This window comes from Salminus brasiliensis, chromosome 13 (genome assembly GCF_030463535.1).
Source record: "Salminus brasiliensis chromosome 13, fSalBra1.hap2, whole genome shotgun sequence".
NCBI classification, from domain to species: domain Eukaryota; kingdom Metazoa; phylum Chordata; class Actinopteri; order Characiformes; family Bryconidae; genus Salminus; species Salminus brasiliensis.
In genome coordinates this window covers 38,788,868-38,810,445 of record NC_132890.1, presented here as the reverse complement: position 1 = coordinate 38,810,445, position 21,578 = coordinate 38,788,868, and the positions used below count along the sequence as shown (strand labels likewise).

At 38.8% G+C, this 21,578-nt stretch overlaps 1 protein-coding gene across 2 annotated transcripts in view; it reads right to left on the bottom strand.

Annotated features, from left to right (window-relative positions):
* The window catches only part of LOC140575411 (reelin-like), a 124,870-nt gene that overhangs the window by 32,056 nt on the left and 71,236 nt on the right, over window positions 1–21,578 (bottom strand). For both annotated transcript variants that reach the window (XM_072695711.1, XM_072695712.1), the window contains exons 22-44: window positions 21,280–21,392; window positions 18,600–18,737; window positions 18,304–18,490; window positions 17,969–18,174; window positions 17,711–17,882; window positions 16,694–16,900; window positions 16,192–16,427; window positions 15,747–15,904; window positions 15,458–15,665; window positions 14,570–14,646; window positions 11,355–11,513; window positions 10,949–11,143; window positions 9,484–9,757; window positions 9,204–9,344; window positions 8,900–9,077; window positions 6,906–6,990; window positions 6,461–6,643; window positions 4,509–4,677; window positions 4,315–4,417; window positions 3,969–4,195; window positions 3,664–3,887; window positions 2,766–2,916; window positions 1,923–2,181 (exon numbers count right to left, since the gene is read on the bottom strand). In XM_072695711.1, the coding sequence (XP_072551812.1) occupies window positions 1,923–2,181; window positions 2,766–2,916; window positions 3,664–3,887; window positions 3,969–4,195; window positions 4,315–4,417; window positions 4,509–4,677; window positions 6,461–6,643; window positions 6,906–6,990; window positions 8,900–9,077; window positions 9,204–9,344; window positions 9,484–9,757; window positions 10,949–11,143; window positions 11,355–11,513; window positions 14,570–14,646; window positions 15,458–15,665; window positions 15,747–15,904; window positions 16,192–16,427; window positions 16,694–16,900; window positions 17,711–17,882; window positions 17,969–18,174; window positions 18,304–18,490; window positions 18,600–18,737; window positions 21,280–21,392 (4,050 nt within the window). The remainder of the gene's footprint in view (window positions 1–1,922; window positions 2,182–2,765; window positions 2,917–3,663; window positions 3,888–3,968; window positions 4,196–4,314; window positions 4,418–4,508; window positions 4,678–6,460; window positions 6,644–6,905; window positions 6,991–8,899; window positions 9,078–9,203; window positions 9,345–9,483; window positions 9,758–10,948; window positions 11,144–11,354; window positions 11,514–14,569; window positions 14,647–15,457; window positions 15,666–15,746; window positions 15,905–16,191; window positions 16,428–16,693; window positions 16,901–17,710; window positions 17,883–17,968; window positions 18,175–18,303; window positions 18,491–18,599; window positions 18,738–21,279; window positions 21,393–21,578) is intronic.

Here is a 21,578-nt window from a genome sequence, read left to right as displayed (position 1 = left end):
TTTATGTAACCCCCTAATTTGCATTATAAAAATTAGAGTATAGTTCTAAATAAGATGAAAACCACAGGTAACACACAAGAACAGAAAGATTAGACTACTAGAAAGCTAAAACAAGAATCTTTGGACAGATGATTAACTTGACTATTGAGAAGGAAAGGAAGGATTTTAAAGATGTGAGTTCTGTGGTATTTCAGTTGTTCTGGTGTTGCCAAATGTACCAGTGCATCATTAGCATTCTGGTTAAAAATGGTATATTTTTTAATTGGCCCCACATATTGATATTATTATTTAGGTTGTCTGGTGCATTTTGGAAACAACTTTTGTAAATATATTTGGCCACATTAAGCAAATGTGTTTTCTTAAAAAGAACACCTCTCCAACTGTTAAACACATAAGTGGATGGAACAACTTGTGTTGGAGCCAGTGGCATGGGCACAATGGACCACCTTAAGAGATGCAAGATGAAGGTCTGCTTTAGCCTTAACATCTCCCAGCAAAACATCTGTGGATAGACTTTAAAACAGCAGAGGGTGCCAGACAGACCAAGAATCACAAAACTAGAAAAATAATGCAAACAGCACTTAAAGGCTGTGATACTTGCCAAAGGTGGTGTTACTAAGCAATGACTATGGAGGGTGCCAAACTAACATTCAACTGAATATGTACTAAATGCAAAAGGACTCTAAGCTGAATGTAAACGATCGTCTATAGAAAGTAACACTACACTTAACCCTAACCCGAATCTAAACCTTAAATCAACCCTAAATCCTAACCCTTAGTCTAACCTTAACACATATCTTAAATCTAACTCTAAAAAGCCCTAAAAGGATTACGTTAAGGTTAGGGTGTAAGGTTCAGTTGCACTGAATATTTACTATACTTAAATATTGGCTGAATGTCAGGCAAGCATCTACAAGGCATATACTAAGGACCATTCAAGTAAAGGGTTACCAGAATTGTAATTAAACACACAATGATGATGAATTTGATTATTACTAACCTCAGAGATTTAGGTACGTATCCAATGCTGAGGAGTGAGTAGATTATAGAAGGCAATAAAAAACTATCTTGGCCCTTGTGAGCTAGCTAATTACAAGACAACATCAAATCTTCATCACCAAGGTCTTAGATAAAGTACTGTCCCTGCAGCTGTCCACCTTTCACAGTCTGGATTTGGACACAATCACATAACTGAAACAGCTTTTAATAACATACATCACAGTACATGCTGCCCCTGGGTAGAGAAATCCATAAGCATGGTATCCACCACTTTCACTGATACACTGACGACACCCAGCTTTATATCTCAGCTAAACCAAACAACAACCATTATCTTACTGAAATAAGGAACTGTCTAAAATAACACATATTCAGCATGAACCTACTGCCTTCTTTCGACTACATAATATTGACAAATTGTGAAATGTTATTTTTAAATGACACTGAGAAGCTGGCGCCTGTGTTTATAACCTCACGATTGGACTACTACCTACTACTCCCTTCTGGCTGCAAGATTTGGTTCAGAATGCAGCAGCTAGAGTCCTCTCCAGGGCATGAAAATTTCACTGGTTACCAAATTCATTTAAATAAATCTCAATGGTTTGGCCCCACAGAATCTTGCTGAAATCCTACGACCAGTCATGTACACTCACTCACAAGATATTGGCCTGCTGTCAGTTCCTCAAATTAGAACAAACAATGCAGATTAATGAACTTTGGAACTTTGGGAACAGCCTTCCTGATGCTGTTTGAGACACATTCTTAATCTCTAAATCTATGTGTGTACCAAGAAAAACTACTGACATGCATAACATAACTTCTGATTGTAAAACTGTGCTCTGGTACAACTGATTCAGGTGCTTTATTTTAGAAAACCATACTCCAATCCAGACAGTGTTTTAGATAATTCCCAAAATCTTCACCTTATCAATGACCCACGGGCTGTGGAAATGTCCATTTTCAGATGGCTGCCACCAGCGTAGGCGAGTTTGGGTGGTGCGGGCACGCAGAGGAATCTCCAGGGCCACAAGATGAGCCTGGTTACTACTGTTGCTATATAAGAATTCCTGTAGTAGGCTCCAGGACAATCCTCCATTCATTGAGAATTGCAGCAGCACAGGCTGGGAACGTGGGTCAGGGGCAGCCTTCCCACAGCCCAACCGCAGGAAAAACTGCACAAACCTGCAGAAGATGGATGATAGACAGTTGTCATTAACATTTCATGGCAAGATTAATGAGAAGTTATGGGATTCACTTTTATTTTTGGTTAAAGTGGTTTATTAGGTATTAATTCCATCCTTTTTAAGTTTTAATTATTTATTTGTTTGTTTGTAAGTTTATATCTATTACATTCCTGACTCGTTTGTGCTGAATATTCATCACAAAACCTATAATTGTGATGTTTATTTATTTTATTCGAATTATTCAATTTAGTCAAATCAAATGCTTTGAGTGTGATTGTTGAGTCTTTCATCACCAAAGGCAAGACTCTCATATCTAAATAACATGTTTCTTCAGAATTGTTTCTCAGAGTAAATTAGACTGATAGACTGACGCAACTAGAGAAGGCTCACTGAGCCAGACTGATTCTGATGCATAACAGGACACATTTAAAATGTATTATTTTTGCATTCACTCTCTTGACTGTTTTTTCTGGGCAAGGAAAAGATTCCCAAAATGCTGCAACATTTAACTACACATAGTATGTTTAAAAAAGTAAGTTAAGTTGTAATGTCTTTACAGTAAAGCAGAGTAGCCGTAGATACCTGGCATTAGAAAGATCCATATCTGTCGTCTCCAACATGCGCAATCCATCTTCACTAAAGAACAAATGGTTTCCACTAGTCATAATGCCACACTTTCTAGAAGGCTTTCCCCCACTCAGCACCCTGAAATGCTCAGAATCCAAAGCGCCCCCTTCAAAGAATAAGAAAAAGGCAAAACTCCACTACAGTGCTTACATACTTTTTATTTAAAGAGACACATGCACATACCACTCTATCAATCCCAGTCACACACATTTGGGTGCAGAATGCAGTCAGCTGGCCTGGTTAAGTAAAATGTTCATAACCACTGCTACAGCCATACATACATTTAAACGTTGTCTGTAACAGCTATTCTCAGCTAGCAATGTCTCATTTTACATGATATTTTGGATGTTTGTCTGTCTCCTGCATGATGTTTTATACATGCCCCTCTTTCATACAGGACCTCACTTTGCCCTCAAAACAGCTTCAATTCTTTTTGGATTCCACAAGACTCTGTGTTCTCTTCCATATTTGTGGTGTTTTGTTGTCTTTATTCCACCATTCTGAACTCTAGAGACTATTGTGCTGAAAATCCCAGAAGATCAGCAGTTCTAGAAAAACACTGTAACTAGTACAATCACACCATGCTCAATATCACTGAGATCACAGATGTTCATGGTTGTTGTGAATATTACCTGAAGCCGCTGGTCCATGACTGAATGATTTTATTCACTGCACTGCCATCACATGATTGGCTTATTACATAATTGCAGTCATGAGTAGGTGTACAGGTGTTTTTTTAAAAAGTATACATTTTAACCAAACTGTTTGAGTACAAATGTAAAAGAAATGTATGCCTTTGTCCAAAACATTATGTAGCTACACACTACTGTATTTGTGAAAAGATCACCTGTACCTTCAAAGTCCTCCTTCAAGAAGTCTGGGTTTGGGGCATCTTGAACAGAGCAGTCTGGACCAGAGTATCCAGGGTCACACTCACAGTGCGTGCCCCTCACACACAACCCATGGCCACTGCACATGTCCTGGCACTGGGGGCCAATGTAAATGTTGTCCAGGGCCCAGGTCGGTGGTGCCATACCAGATGAATAGAAGCCCTGGTACCAGCGAAACCGCACTGACCTGCAAGGTAGTACTACAATTTTGGACTCTGTTATATCTTGCTAAAAGACACCACTTTGGCCCTTAGTTTCTTTCACTTACCCACACAGGCGTAGCTTGCCAAGGTGAATAACCTCTCTTCTCCAGCCCTGAGTGGTGCCAGGGTAGTAAATGCTGGCAGGGTGAAGTTCAGTGGAGCATAGAGAGCTGGGTGTTGGACTGCCTGCACACAGAGGAACCAAGAGATGCCATTTGGCCCCAAAGTCCCGGGAGAACTCCAGGCGCACTGGGTTTGATGAAGAGCTCTCTGCTGTACAGCCCACGTTGATCTGGGTCAAATTTGACATCATGTATGACCAAGTATGATATAGTGTGGTTAAAAAATATTAATTTCTCATATTGCATTTAAAGAAATGAATACATACTCAAAATGTAATCATAATTATACCTCAAACTGGATAATAGTGTTCTCATTGACATCAATATCTGTAGTGGTTATCGAGTGTTCTCCTAGCTCACTGGACACAAACACCATGGCTGAGTCATCGTCACTGTACAGAGAAAACATGCAAAAACCTCTCTCTTAAACCAGAAACAAAGTGTTTGTCTTAAGTAAAATGTAAAGGCTATTGGGATACTCACAGTCCTGTCTTCTGGTATGGACAGTAGAGACCAATATTGCCCCCTGGGTAGAACAACCAGTTTAAATTCTGGGGCCCACCTTCAAAATTCTCTGATAGAATTGGCAGGTTTTTCAAAGAGCTGCCATCAATAATAAGATCATCAATCACCCACACCTCTTCTTTCTTGCCTGAGAAAAGAAACAAAGACACACTGCCTTACTAGCTGTTTAAAAATGATGCAAGTCTAAACTATGCTACAACCTCCGAGGTGCTGTACAGAGGCAAAATTACAAAATTGTGTCACTGTCAAAGTACTAGACCTGACTGGTGTATATATACACATTTCTAAGTGTGATATTGAAGTCAAAATGTTTGTCATGAACATTTATAAATTCTTTTAAACGCTGTCAACAGAGAACATTTCCCTAAAATTAAGTGACAAATTCCTTTATATTTCACTATTCCTAATAGAGAAAGGGCAGGATTTTCTAGGTTAAAGGTTTTCATGGTTGGGAAACAGGTGCTCAGAAATGTATTCGAATTGGCATAAGCATGTTAGTCATAATTGCACTGATTTTTAACATTGATTTGGTCAACTCTGTCCAAGACACCAGCCATTTTTTGCATTTGACTCATGGAGAGTTGATTGAATTTCCTTAAAATTAGGTTGGAATTTTGAACTACATTAGTGTTTATCATTACTACCTGAAATTTAAAAATAAAAAACTGTTAAACATAACTTATTCCACTTGTCACTAGGAGATGTCTCATACGGAATCTAGTATTATTCAACACACTTATCTGTAAACAGTAATTATGCAACATAAATAGTTAATTAATAATAGACTAATAAATAATGTTTGCATTGAAGTTCAGTTTTTTTCTATTCCTCTTCATCTCCTGTTTCTATTTATTTTTTTTATATTATGGGTAAAATGAAAACAATACTTTTGAATAAGGGGTAAAGTTATGTCCAACATATGGGAAACGGAATTAAAAGGCCTGAAGACGGCACTTTTGATCATACATGCAGTGTTTCTCACAGAGTTGAGAAACTGTCAAAATGAAACGCATTTCTTTCTCAATTAAAAAGAAAATTCAGCATCACCAAAACATGATTGTAAAACAAACCAATGCCAAAACCCTAAGACTGTTCCATCACAAACATTTTATTTACATCCCCAAAATATACATGCTTCCAGCCTCTAGTGAAAACCTACAAGTGCTCTGTAAACGTGGTAAGGATCACTTCAGAGGAATGTGTTTTTGATTAATATTTTGAGGCAAGGATGCAGGCAAGGATCACTGCCAGACTATTTTCTGATCCTTGACAGGATGTAATTGGGTATCTGTGCTGGGCTTAATCCCCAACCAACTAACTTTAATAATTTCTTTTTCGCCAACATCCTCAGACTAGAGCTAGGCGAGTGCTAGGCTAAAAGCTAACCCAACCGACAGGCTACAATCTGTTCATCTAGCTAACCACACACTGTGCTGAGCAGACACAGAGAGGACAGCAACACTATCAGGAAAAATTACAATGTTCCTCTTACAGTGCTAAAAGCAAAGCAATGCTATGCTATGTAGTTGCTGCATCACAAACTCACTATAAAATTAAAAGCAGGATGTAGAGACAGTAACAGGGTTTTTAATGCTTATTTAAAAAAGCATTTTTAAAGTCACATACTGTTTATACATCAAATGCATTGTATTGTACTTTTAAGGTACGAGAACACAACCAGGTATTACAAAATCAATTATGCATTCAATATTTTTTTTATGAATTGTGATGGTGTGATATTATAAAAGTGGGTGTAGTAATGTTGTCAAAGTTATTGCATCTGTTTGACTGAGAGGGAACTGATCACACCTGGATTTAATGGAATGGGGTGAACTGTCTGGCTATCTTGTGAGGCATGACTTATTTGAGAAAAGATCGCTTCATGGAATTTCCCCCTGGTATATTCTCACCATTGTTGTAAGGCTGCCACAGTCTGAAGCGAGTAGCATTGGTCTGAGCACTAGAGGGCAGTGGCAAGTGTAGGAACAGTGTGTCAGTGGAGGTGGGAAAATAGAATTCATCCAGTAACAGCCAGCTGATCCCTCCATTCACTGAATACTGCAGCAAGACGGAGTGAGAACGCTCTGGTACACCTATATTTATGCCAAAAACAGATACATCATTTTATGCATACATTCAAACAAAAATGCACATGGCTCATATAAATATGAATTGTCTTTCTTTAAACAAAATATTGTATCACTAAAAAGTACAACAGATAAAAATATTTTAAACATTTTATGAAGAAACCTGTAACTGAAGAAAAGGTTAATGTAAGAATATTTTGTTACATTCATCATAAAATGATGGCCATGGGAGTTTACTTACCCTTACCACCCACATTTACACACTTACCCTTCGTGATGAATTTGAATGAAAACTGGATGTACAGAGTGCTTGTGCAGTCCAGATCCCGTGAAACCAGCATACGCAATCCCTCCTAAACACACACAAGAGGGGGTTTATAGGACACACTTCACAAGAGAAAACCCTTAAAAACTCTTAACTTAAGCCATTTTTCATTGTTCACCAAAGACAACATTATAGTTCAGTTGTTAAGAGGTAATGTTCTTCAGACTTAATGCTAACTAGCAATTGAAGGAAAGGTAGAAAGTTTGTCCAATATGAGTTTAATGACACAAGCAGACACACGTTTAATGATGTTTTGAACATTGTATCTAAACATCTATGTACTGTAATTTTTTTTTTCAGCTAAGACTGTTGAAGTATAGTGCTCTTGAGAAAAATAACAGTTTTAGAAAGCTTGGGGTGCAGTGTGAGACAATCCCAAAGTCAATCAGCTTGCTAAGTGATAATGATAATCATTAGTTATTGTTTTAATGATATATGTTAGTATATGCTGGTTACTGATTATGTAAAGCTGCTTTGTGACAACGCCAGTTGTAAAAAGTATACAAATACATTTCATTTTAAAATAATAGTATGACTAACATTTTAAGTAAGTTCAATTTAAAACAATTAATTAAACAAACCCCTCAAAGTCACATCAGAATTGTTGGAAAAGGTGAGCTTAGGATATTAGTGTGGATGTGGTAGAAATCATAATGCTGTGGTGTGATGTGACAGTTTTTAATATTATACTTGTAAACATTAAGGACAGGTTTCCCAGACAAAGATTAAGTCTAGGACTTTCCCCCAAAATTTCTCTATTAAAACTCCATGTTGTCCATGACTAGGCTTAAATGATGTGTGAGCAACTGGGATTAGGAAATGGGGTTAATACAACAGTTTCTGTAAGAATGTAAATAACATTAATTTAAATGGTGACCTGTTTAAATGTTGTGGCAGGCTTTGTTCAGATAAAGGTAATGAGCCCATGCACATAATGTTTCTATCGGCACCCCTGTTCATTTTTTTTTCACACATTTAAACAGGGAATTATCCAAGAGAAGACCTGGTAGATGAGAGTATGGAAACTGTGAAGTCTCCATCGCCTTGCTCTCCCCCAGGGCGCTCCCACCTGTGACTGTGGCTTTATAAAGCACTCATTGGCGACGTATCAACACCATGAATTTGTTCACTGCATCAATGTATTCCATTGTCTGTTCAAGGGGGAAACCTGCTCATTGCCTACGTCTCATGTTCCTGTCTTGTTCTCTGGCAATCTTTGTCTTTTGTTTCTTTTGCTAGTTTGAAGCTCGGCTTCATGTTTTGTTTTGGTTTAGTTTCTAGTTTCCTTGTCCGTTGCCCTCCTTCGTGACTTTGTGGATTTTAGTTTCTCCCCGTTTATCTCCGTCTCCGTCTTGCCTAGTTTTAGTCACCCAAGCGCTGCTTGTGGTTTTTCATTGTGATTCTTGTCCTGTGCCCTCCTGAACTTTGCACAGTGCATTTTTCCCCGTTAATTCCTCCCTTGATTTATCCCCTATCATTGTATAAGCTCCTTTCCTCCCAGACCGTCCCAGATTCATTTGACAGCTTGTGTTTCGCTGTTTGTCCCTAGTTTGCTGCAAACCCTGTTTGTTTACTGCCCTATTTGTATTTCACAGTTTGTTAATAAATCTTGCTTTGCTCCATCTCTGCAAGTGTTTCCTGTTTCACTGCCACGTCCGACCAGGCGTGACATAAAGATCTATATACTTTACTATATTACTCTAGATCTATATTACTTTCACTTTTTATTCCTTTTTCTAGAGCAGGGTTTATTTTCATTCACTGACGTTTAAGTTGATCTCTGTGTTCATTAAATTATAATTCTGTTATTTAAATGATCTTGCCAATAAACCCAACAACACTAACATAACACTGGTAACGAACAACTAAGTGTTTTGACAGCTGAATTGCCATTGCTGAACTACTAACTAAAATTACATATCAAATAAGTTGCTTACCCCTTTAAAGATCAGAGCTGTGCCTGATTTAAGAGGCTCTCCACTCAGTGTGCCCCTTTCTGCACCATATTCTTCAGGCCAGATATCTGCTATAAGGTTCTCATTAAAGTCCTCTCTAAGAACAGATGGCAGAGGAGCCAGGGGCACACAGTGAGCACCACCATAACCTCTGTCGCACCTATTGATCAGAAGGAGAGAAATGGAAACAGAAAAGGAGACAGATAGATAACATTACCTCACTACTTGCAGTAAGTGCAGAATGTGCAAACAGGATAGATTTAGAACTGTAGCCACATTCACTCACACACAGCGACCATTGTCACATAAGCCATGTCCAGAACACATCCAGGGGCAACCAGGAGCCAGTAGTACATTGTCTAGAGCCCAGTTGTCTGCTCTAGGGGTGAAGTAAGGCTGGATCCAGCGGAACCTTGTTCTTGGAGAACTACAAAAGAACAAAATTATGAAGCTGATACTTTTAGAACTCGAGCATTTAATAAACTACACACACAACTTTGCAAATGTTTTGTAATTAGTAGGATGTTCTTGACATATCTTATGGCATGCAAGTGTACTAGACATACTTTGCAGCACTGGGCAGATAGACTGTGACCCTTCTCCAGCGGGAGAACTGAGGAACGCTGTAGATGGAGCTCTGAGTATATTCGGCACAGCCAATAGCAGGTGGCACACACTCCGATGTGAGCAGTGTCCAGTGACGACCGCAGTCCGTGGAAAACTCCAAATGCACTCCATGCGCTGGATTTACAGCCTTACTGCAGCCCATACTAAGATCAAACTGGAGGAATGAGGATCCCGACACTTCAAAATCCCAGCTTTCTGCATACCGTGGCCACTCTAGTAGGAATCAGAGAGATGTGATTTTGGAAACATAATTTGTGCACAAACTTATGAATCAGCATTTGCACCACTGCAAACATTGAGTAAATCATAAATGGCAAAAACATATAATTAGTTTTTGTCCATAAGACTCTCTAATGAGCAGGAAATAAGCTGATGTGAAAAAAATAATAATAATAATTTGTTTAAATGCATCCTTCCATGTGTAACTGTAAGTGCTTTATGATCATATAATGCTATGAATGAAATTGAGAAACGTTTGAACAGCGAGTTATTTTTAAGAGCATTAGTTATTTAAAGCAAAAGTCAGTAAGGGGGCAATTTACCTCTGAAGACATCATCTGAAAATACCCCATTTCCAAGCCCACTTGAATTTGTTTTGCTCACAGTGGGAGCTTTCATGGGTAAATGCAATCTAAAATAGAGATATTCCACGGCCACATTTTACAAACAGAGCAGGCATGGCCTAAAGGTTAAAATAGCATGTTTGGGAACGAAAGGTCAGTGGTTCAATCCCCAGTACAGGCTTGAAGTAAGGTTGGGTCAGGAAGAGTAAAAGAACAGTACTTTCTCTTCCATTAACATATATGTCTGAGGTCCTCTTTAGCAAGCGACCTGAGCCCTGATTGCTCCCCTGCTGCTCAAGTGTATATTCTCATACTTTTAGTGTGTGTGTGTGTGTGTGTGTGTGTGTGTGGTGTTCACTACCATGGATGGGTTAAGTGTGGAGGTTCAGTTCCATGGCACTGCTATGCAATGACAATAAAGTGTGTTTCTAAAATGATTATTTGTTGTTACACAGCTGTTCAGAACACTTAGAGTTCATCAAATATAACAAATGTGAAAAGCCAGTATTTTCACTGACAAGCTATTATTATTTTCACAATTTTCAAAATTTGCTAATTTACCTTCTCCAACACATCCACTAAACCTGGTTTATCCAGGTCTGAATAAGTACAAAAACCAGCAGACTATGGCTGCCCTGAATTTAAAGAACCTTGTCCTATTGTTTTCAGATGAAAGTAAATAACTGTGCTAGATTATGGAAATTAATATTTTTATGCTAAATTAAATATTAAGTAGGTAGGGAAAATGGTATTTTGAATAGATGGCAATAGGCAGGGCTTTTCCCACATTGGGTATATGGACCTTTACAGTGGTGTGGTGGAATATTTAGTGCTGACTCACTGTCTCCTGCATCAGACTGGAAAGTCAAGGCTGTGTCCAGGGACAAGCAATCTACTGTAACCTCTCCACCCACTACTCTGAACCAGTTGTGCCTTAAGGGTGATGTCCCATCAAACTTATCATGAAAGCCACTTCTGGAGCTATCATTCATCCCGATCAAAACATCATCAAGTGCCCACTGGGCTGAGTGTTTTCCTGCAATGGGAGAAAACATTGAACTGAAAAGAACAGAAATCCTGTCAACACATATAATAATGTTTTGAAGTGAAGCACCTATACAACACTTCAATCAATTAATCAATCAATCAACCAAGTTTTATTCAAACTCAGAATACATTAAGGTTAAGTCTCATGTACAAGGTAACCGTGAATTGTGCTCAGTATAGTAGTGAGCTGATTTTCTTACCTTGTTGGGGCTGCCACCAGCGGAATACAGTGTAGGGTGTTTTTGCATAAGGGGGCAGCTCAATTGTCACAACCTGTGGTTCCAGAAATGAACCAAAATCCAACTCTCTTAGGAAGTGCCACTGCACACCATTATTGATGGAACACTGGACAATCACCCCTGAAATAGAGTTGGACTGTCACTAGAAATCCATTTCCATGAATCAGTTAAACAGAATTAATGCTGTTTAAATTGCCATTTATAACAAAAATAGAGGTGCTAACATACTGATTTTCTTACAACATGAAATATTTATTAATCCAGAAAAAAATAGCAGAATACATGATACACAGAAAAATATGTTGTTTTTTTTTCTAAAAGAACAAGGATATCTGATAGAAGAGGCAAATTTCATTTGGGGAAAAAAAAAAACGTAAAACAATAATATGAAATATGTATTTTTATTTTACTTAAATTAACCATTAACACAATTAAGCAATAAATAAATGAACTTGATAAATTTTGCTATAATAAAATAAATAAATAATATTTGCATAAGAAGAGCTCATGCTTTAGGCCCAGTATAAGTGTCTGACTAGAAAAAACAATAAAAAAAACCCCAGGGAAAACAGTACTTAAAGTTTAACTTTTAACAGTTTAACTATTACTCCTGAAGACGATACACTAAAAAGTAGACTAGGTATTTCATAGATTACATTTTTAGTATCAACAAAATACTGATTTGACAGTCCTATAGTATCTTCATAATATTGTACCTATTGATTTCTTTATTTTGTAGTTTAATCGATGAACAATGAAAAGTGTGATTCCAGATATTAAATCCATGATTTGAGAGTTCTGAACAGTAGTGTATACACTTTTTTTAAATGTTGAAAAAAAAGATCTTGCATGCTTTCAATCACTTATCAAAATAAGAATAATTCTCTAAATATTTTTGATGCCTACTGTTGTGCATTCTTCAATACTAAAAAACACAGGAGAGGACAGATTGGACACCTTATTTATGAAGCTTGCTTTTTTTTTAACCTTTCTATTTTTTAAGCAGATTTTTTTTAACACAGCACAGTTTTACCACTACACTCATTCTACATGATTTTTTGACTGCCATAGATAGAAAGAAGCACTCTGCAGCCATTCTTATTGATCTCTCTAAAGCTTTTAGAGCCTACAAAGTTTTGACCAGAATGCTATAGACTGGATCAGCCATTACCTCTCTGATAGACAGCAATGTGTAGGAGAAAGTAAATTAATCTCCAGTCTCTAAGGGTATCCCTCAAGGATCCAATCTTTGGCCAAAATTATTTCATATCTACAGTGGGGGGAAAAAGTATTTAGTCAGTCACCAATTGTGCAAGTTCTCCCACTTAATAAAATGAGAGAGGCCTGTGATTGACATCATAGGTAGATCTCAACTATGAGAGACAAAATGAGAGAAAAAAAATCAGAAAATCACATTGTCTGATTTTTAAAGAATTTATTTGCAAATAATGGTGGAAAATAAGTATTTGGTCACCTACAAACAAGCAAGATTTCTGTCTGTCACAGACCTGTAACTTCTTCTTTAAGAGGCTTCTCTGTCCTCCACTCATTACCTGTATTAAAGGCACCTGTTTGAACTGGTTAACAGTATAAAAGACACCTGCCCACAACCTCAAACAGTCCCACTCCAAACTCCACTATGGTGAAGACCAAAGAGCTGTCGAAGGACACCAGAAACAGAACTGTAGACCTGCACCAGGCTGGGAAGACTGAATCTGCAATAGACAGCAGCTTGGTGTGAAGACATCTACTGTGGAGCAATAATCAGAAAATGGGAGACCTACAAGACCACTGCTAATCTCCCTCCATCAGGGGCTCCACGCAAGATCTCAGCCCGTGGGGTCAAAATGATCACAAGAACAGTGAGCAAAAATCCCAGAACCACACGGGGAGCCTAGTGAATGACCTGCAGAAAGCTGGGACCAATGTTACAAAGGCTACTGTCAGTAACACACTACGCCGCCAGGGACTCAGATCTTGCAGTGCCAGACGTGTTCCCCTGCTTAAGCCAGTACAGATCTGGCCCATCTGAAGTTTGCTAGAGAGCATTTGGATGTTCCGGAAGAGTTTTGGGAGAATGTCTTATGGTCAGATGAAACCAAAGTAGAACTGTTTGGTACAAACACAACTCGTTGTGTTTGGAGGAGAGTGAATGCTGAGTTGCATCCAAAGAACACCACACCAACTGTGAAGCATGGGGGTGGCAACATCATGCTTTGGGGCTGTTTCTCTGCAAAGGGACTAGGACGACTGGTCCGTGTACATGAAAGAATGAATGGGGAGTCATGTATTGTGAGATTTTGAGTGCAAACCTCCTTCCATCAGCGAGGGCATTGAAGATGAAACGTGGCTGGGTCTTTCAGCATGACAATGATCCCAAGCACACTGCCAGGGCAACAAAGGAGTGGCTTCGTAAGAAGCATTTCAAGGTCCTGGAGTGGCCTAGCCAGTCTCCAGATCTCAACCCCATAGAAAACCTTTGGAGGGAGTTGAAAGTCTGTGTTGCCCGCCGACAGCCCCAAAACATCACTGCTCTAGAGGAGATCTGCATGGAGGAATGGGCCAACTTACCAGCAACGGTGTGTGCCAACCTTGTAAAGACTTACAGAAAACGTTTGACCTCTGTCATTGCCAACAAAGGATATATAACAAAGTATTGAGATGAACTTTTGTTATTGTCCAAATACTTATTTTCCACCATTATTTGCAAATAAATTCTTTAAAAATCAGACAATGTGATTTTCTAAATTGTTTTTCTCATTTTGTCTCTCATAGTTCTCATAGGTCTACCTATGATGTCAATCACAGCCTCTCTCATCTTTTTAAGTGGGAGAACTTGCACAATTGGTGACTGACTAAATACTCTTTTCCCCACTGTACATTTAATGATGTTGTCACCTCCATTGTCAACTGTAAAAAAAATGTATATGTTGACAACACAATTCTGAACTGCTCAGCTGATCACAATAGTGGTAGTACTATTTTAATGCCTTTAAACTCTTAGTCTATAACCACCTCCACTCAGCCTTTACATTTAAGGCATTTAGCAGACGCTCTTCTCCAGAGTGACTCACAAAAGTGCTTCACTGTTACTGACAAATAACCTCAGCTAGTTTACATAGACTAAAAATGAAAAGATCCTCTAATATTAGACTCTACTAAACAGAGAGGGATACCTTCATTACGGGCACGGGGTCTAGTGCAGGCTGGGCCCATGTTCTTCCCACCAATCCGAATGTAGAATTGAATCAGTCTATAGAAAAAAAGAGCAGAAACAAATTACATTGTTAGAAATGAAACAATCATTCACCAAAAACTACGACAATGAAATTGATAAACCATTAACATTAGGATCCAAGTAAACTTACACTTCAAGTAAACATGTCACCTGGATTCATACATGAGCAGCTGTGAAATTAGTATTCTTTTTAAAGGAATTGATTTTTTCCCCAATCAAATCACACCAACAAATTTAGTGTTTGAACTAGTTGTGAAATCAAACAGAATGAATTAACTAGGGTTAGCTAGGGTGACCATCATTTGTTTTTCAATAAAGAGGACACTGGGGACACATAGTAGCTGGGGGACTTCAAGTAGGCTTACGTTGTAGAGTCATATTTTAACTAATTTGGGTTTTTACATTTTGGGTTGTGGTCAATTGGCCGTAATGGAAAGCAGTTTGACCAATGGTTGCATCTAGATTCAGGTACATATATACCAGTCGTGGCGGCGAGAGGGCGGGATTTAAACCAACAGTGAGATCCTGGACATTTCACATATTTCACAAATCCCAACCAGGTGCATTTTTTAGATCCAAAAAGAGGATGTGTCTGGAAAAAATAGGGCATATGGTCACCCTAATATTAGCTAAAGGTAATCCTGCTAACTGTGTGGACATATTTAAGGGACTCTTAGGGTGGTCAAATAGGTGATGTTTGCTGCTGAAAGACAAGCTAAAGCCATTGCACCAGCCAGGTACCATTCTATTTGTTGTCAGATAATGGTGTCTTCAACAGATTCAACAGGTTCTAGGTTATCGAAAGAAGGATTGGTAGAGCACTAACCGGGTATTGGTGGTGTCCAGAGGCACAGTACGAGCCTCTCGCCAACCAGGACTGCTGAAGTAGAGGGCTTTTCCCTCACTGATGGTTCCACAGCCCCCCTCTATCTGGCCACCACTAATTCCTTGCCAAAGAGGGCTCAACTTACCCTCAAAGCCCTCGGCCAGCTCAGTGGGACTGGGAACAGAGGGTACACAGCTGTCCTGCTCCACTAATAAACATACACACAAACAAAATATTTACTGACCACTTCCAATTTGGACAAGGACTTCACATTGCTCTAATCTATTACCTGTGAATCCCATGTCACAGAAGCAGACTCCCGAGATGCAGTCCCCGTGGCCCCCACAGTGATTAGGACAAGGTTCGGAGATGTAAACACTGTCCAGGGCAAATGCTGGTGCATCCTGATGAACACTGCTCTCTTGAAACCAGCGAAACCGTGTCTTACTAAAAAGGGGACAGAGGGAACAATCGTTGCGGGTACATACAAACTCTCTTCAACAAAAAGGTTCATGTCAAGCGAAACACAAATTTCTAAATTATTTAAGAACTTCGAACATACAGTATACATTTTATTTCCATTAGCTCCAAACTGTAGCTTACATATTTATTATATAAGTTCTTAACTTAAGTTTATGTATTCTGATCCTGTCCCCTCTAAATTCACTCAGTTGCTGCATTCAGTGGGCAGAGAATCTCTATAACACCAAACAGTGAAGTCGGTTCTGAAGTACCTTGCAGCCACATTGCGTGGAATCACAACAGTAACCCTGGTCCAGCGCTCATAGTCTCCAATGTTGTATGTAGTAGGCTCTCTGAGCTCTCGCCCACTGCCTTCACAGCCTGCTGTCCCAGCGGAGCCTGGAAAACAGCCTTCCCGCACCAGAGCCCAGGTGCGCCCAGCATCATGGGAATATTGGAGTAGCACGGGAGCGGAAGCACTGAAGTCTGACTCACACCCAATGTTCAACTAGAAATGAAGATGACAAGAGCAGAGAACTTGCAAATACTCCGAGATTATGTTTCAGCAAATCCTTTAAAGTGTCATCTCATCTTATCACCTTAGATACTGGAATAGACATATGACTGCTCATTGATAAAGCAATAAAATGTCCCTTACAGTAAGCAGACAGGGTCAGAGTTATGTCATGAAAAACAAATCATCTTTGACTATGAGGACAAATCTAAAATGAATATAGAATAAAAATTGGATTAGTGTACATGCAGGGTCAGCACCTTGAACTGCAAAGTGTATCCAGGGCGGAGGGCGAGGTCTCGAGTCACAGCAACCCTGTCCCCATCAGATCTCCCAAATACCATGGCTGAGGGTGTGGGTGCACAGAAACTTCCATTTCGTTCCTTGTCCATTCCCTCGTTTCCCAGCATTAGCCACACGCTCATCTGGTTTAGTGGATAATCAAACGCTGGTTTTTCATAGAAATTCTACCAAGAGAGATCCAGCAGGGAAGATAGATGTGTCACAAAATGAGTAATTCAGTTTTTTGAGCTAGATTAATAAATAAGTTAAAAAACTGTGGCATGCAGAGTGGACAGCACAACAGTTCAGTTCTTTACATAAAATGGTGGTGATCAGCATGTCGGTGTTTCCTTCGATTCTTCTTGATGTACATTTATTTTGTATTGTTTTATTTTAAATTAAATTTATTTAAATTGTCCACTCTCAGCCATGTCTGAATACATTGCAGATATAACTATAACTATGTAGTAATGCCTCAAAACTGCGGTGTAATTACAAGGTCAAATCTGATGTTTGACAAAAAACTGCAACTGAAAATAAAACTCCATTGCCTAAATAGTATGTAATCTAATATGATGTAATGCATAATTCATAAGTATTTTTCTCTCTAAAATCCCTTACACATTATTTAACAAGTTAATTGTGTCAAATCTGTAGATTCACTTGCTCTGTTACATCATTCTGATATGATCAGAAAAAATTACTGGTTACATAAAACAGACAAGTAAAATATCCCTACAGCTGTAATAACTGATTTTATATTTATATATATAATATATATATATATATATTTAAAATCATTAAATATATATATATATATATATATATATATATATATATATATATATATATATATTTAATATTTTTAATTACATATTTATAAACCTCCCAGGTTTGTTTGTTCCCAGGGGTTTGTAACAGTCTAATGTATATTTGGAAAAATATATGACTTGGAATCAATCAGGTACTGTAATATTTTTAGGACTCCAAGTTACCTGAGGAAGAGTAGGGTTAGCCATTGGAATAACATGCTTCTCTCTCTCAGAGAGAATGATGACATCATCAATAGCCCACTGGTCATAACCCTCGCCTGAATGGAGGGGCTGCCACCAGCGGAACCGGGTACATGGAGTCTTAGCAGCTTGTGGCAACTCGTAATAAACAAACCTGTAGCCACAGAAACAAGATATTCTCGAATGAGAAAGAATGTGACCATGAATTTTATAAACCCTAGATTTTATAAACCTTCTTACCGAGGTTTGGTAAAGTCAGTGAAGTACATCTCTGCAATCAGGCCCCAACTGATTCCACCATTATTACTGTACTGTAGAAGAACTCCCTCTTCTCTGCTGTCAGCTTGGTTACACTCCACCCAGTCTCCACCAATTCGCAGGTAAAACTGTACAAACTCTGCCCATTCTGTGTCCAAGTCCCAACTTACTAGCTGTCTCAATCCAGCCTACAAGATGTTTTTACAATGCAGACATTTGAGTCATTAATATATTGACATGTTTTAATTGACAAAGCATACTTCTTCTACCAATCTGGCACTAAATAATTAAATGTAGGCTCAGCATTCTTGTTGTACCTTGCTAAAGTACAAAGAAGATCCAGATGACACAATGCCACAACCCTGGTCAGGGGTCACAACCTCTCCACCAGTCACTTCCTGCCATGTCACTGTTATTGCTTCCTGGGACTCAAAATCTGCGAGTACACTAGAAGACAGTGAAGAGGAGGGCTGACAGTTTGTACCAGAAAAGCCCTCATCACATCTGGAAAAGAAGAGTGCAAATGAGAATCAGTGGGTTACACTCAAACAGAATTAGTGTCAGCAGATTTTATTCTCTGCTTCAGTAGCTGTTAAAAGATGTAAAGATTCACCTGCAGTGACCATGGTCACACCAGCCATGTCCATGGCACATTTGTGGGCACTGCTGGCCAATGTAGATATCATCTAGAGCCCACTCATCCTGTTCACTGTAGTAGTTCTGGATCCAACGGAACCGTGTGGCACCAGACCTGTCGATTAACCAGAGAATAGCAATCCTGTCAAACTCAATCATTCATTCATGTAATTAATTTCTTTTGATACTACATTACCATACCTTTATAATGCCACTGCAAGCGGAAAAGAATAAAACATTAAAACTGGACTACTACTAGCTGAAACACTGGGGGAATGATGGTGAGCACATTACATTGACTGTATGTCATTTCATCTAGGTGCATCCAAGTCAGTTTATTCCCAAAATGAGCTTTTTTATACTTGATTGTATTACAAAGTCATGCCAAAATATCTGTGACAGGTTCTAAAAAAGAGAACGTGTAGAAAAGAAAAAAACAGTGGACATTTGACATTACGGGCAGAGCCCAGAAAGTAATCCAGCATGTTCAGACAAAAGCACATCAAACTTGATCATCTTTGATTAAGACAATGTGCTATGATTAAGAATCTAAAAATACAGTGTCCTCTGTAACATTTGGGACAGAGAGCAATTTTCCTTGATCTGCCATATTCCAGACATTATTTTAAGGGTATTTGCTGCATTTCCGTTTCACCATGTTGAACCAGGGCGGTCTTTTTTCCTAATGATTTTCCACACAGCTGATTTTGGTGATCCCAAGGTTTGAGTTTTAGTGTGTAAAAAGTGTTGTGATTTTAACATGGTAAACCTAAAATGTTAGCAGACACCCTTAAACATTAAATAGTGAAACATGGAGCAAAGGGATAAGCAGAGCAAGGAAAAATGTGGCTTTGTCCCAAACATTATAGAAAGGCACTGTAAGAGTTAAAATAACTAGAAAGAGAAAGGTTGCACAGCTGAAGTGGCTCCTACTTCCAAGCCATTGTTAGGCTGTTGCAGTGGGTTACTGAGTTACTATGATGTTTCTAGCTGGTTGCTGTGGTGTTGCTAAGTGGTTGTTATGGTATCCCAGGTGGTACGTGCTATGGTGTTAGGTGGTGCATGTGCATTCTGCATAAACTGTGCATGCACGTCCTGCCACTGCTAACTGCACAGCTTGTCATATGCCTGTGATGAGCACAGCATGAACATAGTTTTGGCTGTGTGTAATGGCAAAACAAGATTATTTCCAAAATGGAGATTCTCATTTTTCTAAATTTATTTCATGCAAAGACAAAACAGTAAAGTGTAAGTTATATCCAAGCCAAAAGTCCCTTTTACCTGTTGCAAACTCAACAAGCATGAAACACATGGCTGTATCGAAGGAGAGTGTGCCCAAATATTACCCAAAAAAGCTAAACTGGATTTTCATTCAGCATCGGAGATAAAGGAAGGAGAAATTGAGCTACATCGTAAATTGAGGAGTTGCTACCATTGTCTACTGTAGAGTCACTGTACTTATTATTTAATGTACCAATCACAGGTAAAAGTGTACCGCCACAACATCTTTGAACATTGGCTAGCTATTTAGAGTATTATGATAACATGAAGTCTGAGTCAAAAAACAGTGGGGGTTTGGCGTATGTCTCTACCACTGCAGATGCCTTATATGTCCAAATGTTTGTGGACTCCCCTTCTAATGAATACATTCAGCTTCTTTAAACTGTACTCATTGCTGACAATGACCAGCAGAACAGGACTCTCTGGAGCAGATAAACATGAACCTATTAACACCATGCTGCCTGTCTGTACTGCACTCCACCTGGACCTCAAATGAGCCGTCTGTTAAACTCCTGAAGTTTACAGATGACACTACAGTCATTAGACTCATCCGGGATGATTCAGGACTTGTACTGCTCAAGAACCAGAAAACGGGCAGAGAAAATCCTTACAGACTCCTCACACCCTGGTCACAACCTCTTCCAGCTGCTCCCGTCTGGCAGACGCTACAGAACTATGTACACTAAGACGGTCAGACACAACAACAGTTTTTACCCTCAGACCATCACCTTCCTCAACAGCTGATCACCATCATCAGCTACAGGCCACAGATATTACTAATAAACGCTTATCACTCACTGCACCATCACTCATTTCATGTTTACACTGCTGTGTAACACAATATTTAATCTGTTTAGAGCTGCAGACTGCTGTTCTGTTAATAACACTGTAAATCACACTGTACAGAAATGTCCTTGTATAGTCTATGTTCTCTGTATGTTGTGTATTGTCTGTAAATTATATGTAGAGTAGCTATATATATATATATATATATATACTTGGCCAATAAATCTGATTCTGATTCCGATACTGTGGATCACTTCACACAGAACTCCAGAAATGGACTGGGCAAATAATTGAGCCCTCAACACCTTTTGGAAACAATAGCTGAAATTCACATAATCACTTCCCATAACCATGAAATACTTTTTCACACCTCTCTACTGGAATTCTGGAGCACTCAACCCAAATCTTAGCCTTTCCCATAAACTTACCCTGACCCTAATCTTAACCTCAACCCAAATCTACAAATCTCCAAATGGGACCAAAAAGATAATTTAAGATTAAAAGACAACCTTTCACTCACTTCATTGTGTGTGTGTGTGTGTGTGTGTTGATCAATTCATCAGTGTGTTTGATTGTGTAACTGTATTCACCATGTTTTCTGAGGTAAAGGAAGGGTGATTCTTCTCCAGGCAGCGAACTCAGAAGGATGGTAGACACTGGGGGCAGTGAACTCAGAGCAGCTAGGCATACCTGGAAGACATGCCTGTGGATAATACACAGAGATGCCACTGTTTATCTTGTTGACAACAGCTCTATTTGCAGAGGTTATACTGAGATATTGTACATCATGCTGTAAATAGTATGTTAAAAATAAATTCTGTGTAAAGTCTTAATTTATTGTACACTAAATCCTCTACAAGTACAAATACAGGCACCCCCTTCCACATAA